The sequence below is a fragment of the Seriola lalandi genome, unplaced genomic scaffold (genome assembly GCF_002814215.2).
Source record: "Seriola lalandi dorsalis isolate HSWRI2012SDOR001 ecotype SW California unplaced genomic scaffold, Sedor1 jcf7180002054305, whole genome shotgun sequence".
In the NCBI taxonomy this organism is placed as follows: domain Eukaryota; kingdom Metazoa; phylum Chordata; class Actinopteri; order Carangiformes; family Carangidae; genus Seriola; species Seriola lalandi.
The window spans coordinates 76,660-83,903 of NW_019524858.1; the positions used below are offsets into that span (position 1 = coordinate 76,660).

At 42.1% G+C, this 7,244-nt stretch overlaps 2 protein-coding genes across 2 annotated transcripts in view; one reads left to right on the top strand and one right to left on the bottom strand.

The window, feature by feature from the left end:
- Window positions 1-4,051, top strand: part of atad1b (ATPase family AAA domain containing 1b) — an 8,119-nt gene extending 4,068 nt beyond the window's left edge. The window contains exons 5-9 of the mRNA XM_087174027.1: window positions 459-724; window positions 809-898; window positions 991-1,041; window positions 1,125-1,255; window positions 2,603-4,051. Coding sequence (XP_087030153.1) covers window positions 459-724; window positions 809-898; window positions 991-1,041; window positions 1,125-1,255; window positions 2,603-2,723 — 659 coding nt within the window. The 3' untranslated portion in view covers window positions 2,724-4,051. The remainder of the gene's footprint in view (window positions 1-458; window positions 725-808; window positions 899-990; window positions 1,042-1,124; window positions 1,256-2,602) is intronic.
- Window positions 4,052-4,802: 751 nt separating this feature from the next.
- Window positions 4,803-7,244, bottom strand: part of minpp1b (multiple inositol-polyphosphate phosphatase 1b) — a 4,972-nt gene continuing 2,530 nt past the window's right edge. Inside the window, exons 3-5 of the mRNA XM_087174028.1 lie at window positions 6,829-7,076; window positions 6,616-6,749; window positions 4,803-6,486 (exon numbers count right to left, since the gene is read on the bottom strand). Of these exons, the coding sequence (XP_087030154.1) occupies window positions 6,233-6,486; window positions 6,616-6,749; window positions 6,829-7,076 (636 nt within the window). The 3' untranslated portion in view covers window positions 4,803-6,232. The remainder of the gene's footprint in view (window positions 6,487-6,615; window positions 6,750-6,828; window positions 7,077-7,244) is intronic.

Below are 7,244 nucleotides of genomic sequence, written 5' to 3' on the forward strand. Positions count from 1 at the left end.
GTATTGTATGGATATTGATGAATAGACCCCACCCACTTTCATCGATCAATATGACACTTCAGATTTTAATGGTGATTGGACAAAGGGTTAATGAGTTATGGCTCAATAGTTGCCAAGCCCCGCCCTTTGCAAACAGATTTTGGTTAATGGCGGCCATGTGTTTTGACCGATCTTCCTTATTTATCAAAGAATTTGTATCTCATTCCTCAAAGGCTGTAAAACAAATGTGGTGTTGCTAAAGTAAAACTTCATAACGTTCTATTCAGTTTACTGTTTCTCACAATGCTAATTAGCAAAAATCCATCATGGTGGACTTTAATGGTCCAAGAGGTTTTTTTTCTAGAGCACGCTGATCTGAATGCGGGTTTCCAATTTTAAGTGTATCGGACAAATAGTGTGAGGGGCGTGGCCTTTCCAAAACTGGCCTTAAATACAGCACCACCATGTGGCCGATTGAGCTCATATTCTTGGGAAGCTGATGCTCATCATTTCCAGTCATTGTGCCAAGTTTCATGTTTTCAGCTCATTCCAGCTCAAATCTGTCGGCAGGTGTCAGTGTCAGTGTCAGTACCTGTGTCTGACCAGCAGGTATCAGTGTGTCGTGTGTGTTTTGTCAGACTCGTTCCTGAGGAGTCGCTCCAGCTCAGACCACGAGGCCACGGCCATGATGAAGGCTCAGTTCATGAGTCTGTGGGACGGACTGGACACCGACCACCACTGCCAGGTGTGTCCAGGTGTTCAAACACCTGCCTCTGAGCGTAAGTCATTAGAATCTAATCCTAAATATTAACAAGCCTCTGTCTGTCAGGTGATCATCATGGGAGCCACCAACCGGCCTCAGGATCTGGACTCTGCCATCCTGAGGAGGATGCCCACCAGGTTCCACATCAACCAGCCGGTATGATACATTTAAATCATTAACATGATGACATCATGATGATGTCACCGCCTCAAACCAATGAAACCTGCTGTTTGTGTTTGTTCCCGCAGAGTGTGAGGCAGAGAGAGCAGATCCTCAAACTCATCCTGGAGAACGAGAGCGTGAGAGTTTCACCTCCTCATCAGTCTCTATCAGAACTGTGGCTCTGACTCTCGCTGACATCATCACCTCTGTCTCTTTGCAGGTCGACTCCTCTGTTGACCTCATCGACGTCGCCAAGGAGACAGACGGTTTCTCAGGAAGTGATCTCAGAGAGATGTGTCGTGACGCCGCACTGCTCTGTGTGCGAGACTTCGTCCACAGTCAGAATGACAGGTATCACGCTGCATCAGTCACAGCAGCGTCCCCCCAGGCAGCACCAAACTTAACGCCGCGTCTACGTCACCACATCTGCATCACCACACCGCATCTATGTCACCACATCTGCATCACCACACCACATCTGCATCACCACATCTATGTCACCACATCTGCATCACCACACCACATCTGCATCACCACATCTACGTCACCACATCTGCATCACCACACTACATCTGCATCACCACATCTACATCACCATACCACATCTGCATCACCACATCTACGTCATCACATCTGCATCGCCACAGCTACGTCACCACATCTACATCACCACACCACATCTGCACACCACATCTGCATCACCATCTACGTCATCACATCTGTCACCACATCTGCATCACCACACCACATCTACGTCACCACATCTGCATCACCACACATCTGCATCACCATATCTACGTCATCACATCTGCATCACCACACAACATCTGCATCACCACACAACATCTGCATCACCACATCTACGTCACCACATCTACATCACCACATCTACGTCACCACATCTGCATCACCACACCACATCTGCATCACCACACCACATCTATGTCACCACATCTGCATCACCACACCACATCTGCATCACCACATCTACGTCACCACATCTGCATCACCACACAACATCTGCATCACCACATCTATGTCACCACATCTGCATCACCACACCAGCATCACCACACCACATCTGCATCACCATATCTACGTCACCACATCTACATCACCACACCACATCTGCATCACCATATCTACGTCACCACATCTACATCACCACACCACATCTGCATCACCATATCTACGTCACCACATCTACATCACCACACCACATCTGCATCACCATATCTACGTCACCACATCTACATCACCACACCACATCTGCATCACCACATCTACGTCACCACATCTGCATCACCACACCACATCTGCATCACCAAATCTGCATCACCATCTACGTCACCACATCATTACATCTATGTCATGACAGTCGATCTCCATGTTATTGTCTATTATCAGTGAAAAACCAGAAACACCTTTTACTCAGTGTTGACTGTCTGTTTATCATCAAGTCTTCTGTCGTGAAAAGACTGATGGGGAGTCACCACCGTGTACCTGTACAGGTAACTCAGGGTTTGTACAGTCACTAAACACCTGGAAAAGTCCTGGAACACGAACACTGAGTTTTCCACTCTCCATTATACAACAAGACATCGTCAGCGTAGAGGGAGAATTTATGTTCTAGCTGTCTCATTTAATGTGAACCTCTCTCCCTCCCTCTCTCTCTCCCTCTCCCTCCCTCTCTCTCAGTTCCTCTGAGGACTTTATTCGTCCCATCCATCAGTCCGATCTTCAGAAGTCGATCAGTAAGATGAAGAAATCTAAATCGGCGGGCGGACACGGTGCCCTGTTGCATGCCGCTCTGGACTGAACACATTGATCACTTGACCTCGGCTCAGCCTGCACTCGCAGGTTCGATTCCAGAGCCGTCGATCAGCTGATGTCTCTACACGTGTTTAATATGTTCCACATGTGCCACAGTTTTTGTTTCTGCTGTTTTTATTTAAATCTGCTGATCATGTCGCTGACGGTCCTCCAGGTCCCACACCCTGACCCGGACCCTCCATGACCTCCAGACACAGAAAAGAAAAATTGATCATTTCTGTGTCTGAAGGTGGAGCGATGAAGCTGGAGTCTCGTCGTCATGGTAACACTTCCTGCATTTTCCTGTGTAAATAAACTGACAGTCGATCAGTGAAACGTGTTTTTAACAAATCAATCACACGAGACGTTGGCTCCTGATTGGACGAGACTTCAGGGCCGTGACCCCTGACCTTTCTGCTGGGACGATGTGTTGAAGTTCATGTTCACTTGTCTGGAGTTTTTTTTTTTTCTTGGTGTCTATTTTTCCCGCCTAAAGTTGTAAATGTTAAAAAACATCTCAGTTTGATGTTTAACGTTTGAACTGGACCTGGACTCTCTCAAACAGACGTTATCTGCATGTTCAACAGAACCACTCTGCTGTTCGTTAGCGTCATAAGAATCAGTTAATTGTAATTACTGTTTGAAGACTTGTGACCTTTAACGAGTTCTTTCTGGAGGTCGTTAGGAAACAAGCGACTCTGTTACGTTTCTGAAGCGTTTACACTGTAAAATAAAACTGTAAACAGAAGAATCTGAACATTTAGTTTGAAACTGTGTGAAGGTGAATTTCATCTTTTCCATGAAGTGTACTTTATTATTATTATTATTATTATTATGCTTTTATTCTGAGGTTTGAATGTGGGAAGAACTCCGCTGTGTTTTCTATTCTGGGATGAAGAGAATAGAAACCACAGTCAAGTTTCACTGGGAATTATTTCCTCATCTGATCGATCAATAGTTTGGTTTATTAAAATCTCCACGGTGACGTTTTCAGACGTGTTTTGTTTTGACCGACGTTTCAAAACCCAAAGATTCGGATTCAGTTTCCAATCACAGAAAAAATATGATGAACACATTTAACAAACTGAAATCAAAGATTATTATTTTTCTGCCTTTTTAATAATAATAAATATCAATCAATTATTCCACTAATTGTTTCGTCATCGTCATTAAATCACAGTATCAAATGTCAATGTAAACAAAACCAGAAGAGAACCAGCCTGAGAACAGGAGGATTTTTTTACAATGTAGTTGTTTCCTGTTATGATGTAAGAAACTATGATGGAACAGAAAAATGAAATTATTAAAAATAAATTTTGAAAATGTTTAAAAGTTTCTCATCTTCGTTCTGTTTTTAATTAAAATGAAAAATCCAGGATTTAAAGAACAAGTCGTAATCTGAGACGATTAATGATGTTGAATAAAGTTGTAATTTCACATTTAAAAAACAACATTCATTGAGTAAAGTGACAAAATTATGTGAAGGAGAAAATCTGACAAGAATAAAATCATGCCTGAATTTTTAATATTTGTCTTCACATTTTAAAATTAGGTTTACAAGAAAGTAAATTTTTATCACAAAATTGTCTTAGAAAATGATTTATTGATTACATGTTTTTTTATGTTTAGCTGCTAAATTTCCTTATTTTCCTAAAAAACTGACTATTCCTTTATTACTACTTTTTCCTGAAAATGTATTTAAAAAATACATAATTTTTTTTATCAATATTTAATAATGTATAATAAAATGTTATATTAACACTCTCAAACTTTTTTCTTAAATATTTTGACTATATACTCAAAATCATTTTTTTCCCTCACACTGAACCAAACACTGATCCACACATCAAATATCTGTAATAATAATAATAATAATAATAATGTCTGTTGGTTTTGTCTATGACGAGTAAGTGATGAAAATGCTTTTTTCTGAAGATTTGATTCCTGTATTAAAAATGTCGTGTGCTGATACATGACAGTCATTTTGGAGATAGTTTGATTTTTTTTTTTTGTGCAAGATAAAATTGACCGACCTGCTGGAAAGTTAAATTTCAGTAAATAAAGTCAAATAAAGACAGACCGTCCGTTATGACTGAAAAACCTTTATTAAAGCTTTTAATTTGAAACATTTGGCACTCATCAGGAATAATTCCACAGGAAATAAAAACAAAAAGCACCAAGTTTTAACATCAACAACCTCAGAAAAAGCTGAACTGTCATTTTAAACTTATTCAGGCACAAAGACAGAAAACAGACAAACAAATTTACCTTAAAGACACAAACTCAGCTTCAAACACTGCAGACGTCCTGCAGAGTAACCAGAGCTTTTATTGTGAAATCCTCCCTCAGTCAAACCCACAAACCAAAATCAGTAGAAAATCAAGCCAAAGCCACATGATCATAAAAATCTGAATAAATAAACATAAAGTTTCACGATCCTGAATCAACCTGTCAAAATAAAAGTCAAAGATTTCCATCTGAAGATTAAAGGGCCAGTTCACCTAAAACCTTAGAAACTGATTCTTTCAGAGAAGAAGAACTCCAGTCAGAACCAGGACCTCCAGAAGCTTCAGTCCCATTTCCCAAATATCTGTGAAATATAAAAACAGACTTTAAAATGATCATTTTGAAAGAAAAATTTATGAATTTATTAATAATTCATTCAATTCTTTATCTCATATTTATTCAAATATGGATTTAATTTAATATTGAACCTGTTAAGATTCTGTTTTAGTACATTTTACCTCATTTTAATTCTCTAGTTTTCCTTTGGGATTAAGTAAGTGTTAATTTTTTATTTCTCCACCCAGCGATTGACGGACCTTCTTCAAATTTGGCACAAAAATTCACCTGGACTCAAGGATGATGTGATTAGAGTTTAGTGGTCAAAGGTCACAAAGACCTCAGAAAACACTTTTTAGCCATAACTCAAGACTCTAATATTTAATATTAATATTTTCTAGGATGTGACCTAGGACTAGTCCGAGTCTTCAGGTTTAGAAAACTTTAGTTTTTATTTTCATCAGTGACATTTACTGTCGATGTTTTTAGTGTTGATGTTTTGAACTCGTTTCATTACTGAAATATTTTGGTTTGATTTTAGAATAACAGGTAAAAACATGGTGAGAAGCTGCAAGAGCAAACTTACTCACCTGCCATCATTTATTATTATTATTATTGTTATTGTTATTATTATTGTGTCACAGCAGCGTCAATAACACATTGAAATGTAACCGAACTGTGGATCACAGCTCAGCTATGCTAAGTTAAGCTAATGCTGAGTGTGATGTCAGGTTCATGTTCAGACTGATCTGAACAACTAGTTAGTCTAGTCCAACTGGTTTAAACTCAGCGAGTCTGAACACCTGTTGCTGCTGATGAGCTGCAACTGAACCATCGGTGTTTGAGGGCGGGGTTTAGCGATGAGTCGATTCACTGTCGGGTAACATTTGAAGGTGTGGAGAAGGAGGATTCAGGTTCTGGACTGGACTCTGTGGTTCTACTGGATCGGGTCTCTCAGAGTTCAGTGTTGGGTCCTCGGCCTCCAGTCCGGCCCTCGCACTCCCTGTTGAAGTCGCAGCCGTCCAGCAGGTGGCGGTATGTGGCGCGGACATCCCGGTACAGCGGGGCATCCTCAGCCTCCAGCCCCGGGAATCGAACTGGAGACTCGTTGATGAGCAGCTGCAGGCGGGGTCCGCGCTGACAGTCGTACAGGACGAAGAGCAGGTTGGCGGCGTACGGGACGATCCGGCCGCTCCGGAAACTTCTACCTGTGAAAACACGACAGGACAGGAGAAGGTCTGAGGTCACAGTGAAGTCCTGGATCCATGTGTCCACCTGGACCTCACATCATGTCCTCATCTCCAATTGGACGTGAGGATGGGGGCGGGGCTTCGTACCGTGCTGTGCGTGGTAGTTGTTGGCAGTGGGCGGAGTCTGGTCCTTGTAGAGTCCCAGCAGAGAGAGGAGGGGGAGGAGCGTCTCGGCGTGACCCAGCAGGATGGAGGCGGGCTCAGGGGATGCCTCGGTGGACCTGAGGGACACGACAGTTACGTATGATGTCATCACAGAAAAGGTGTGAGTGTAAACGTGACGTAGACCAGGTGTCAGACCTGCGGGGACGTCCGGCTTTGTCCAGCGTCCTGAAGACGTGGTGGAACAGAGGACAGCTGGACAGACCGCTGATCACATGACCATGGGAACGCTTCCAGTACTGCTTCAGGTCCGACTTGTATTCCAACACCTGCAGAGAGGAGACACACGGGTGACCTGAAACCATGGCAACACCACGGCAACGCCTCTCCCGCACACTTATCTCATGTGATGTCTCTACGGAAGCCCTGACGGGCAACAGAACTTTCTTTTAAACACCGAGAGGAAAGTGATTGTTTTAATCTGGTGAACAAAAAAGAAATCGCTTGCCTCTCACAGGTGTTTATACAGACAGCGGAAAAAAATCTTTGTAGAGCTTTTTATTGATGTCATCAATAGGCGACCAATGAAACGTCACCATGATTAAAATCACACA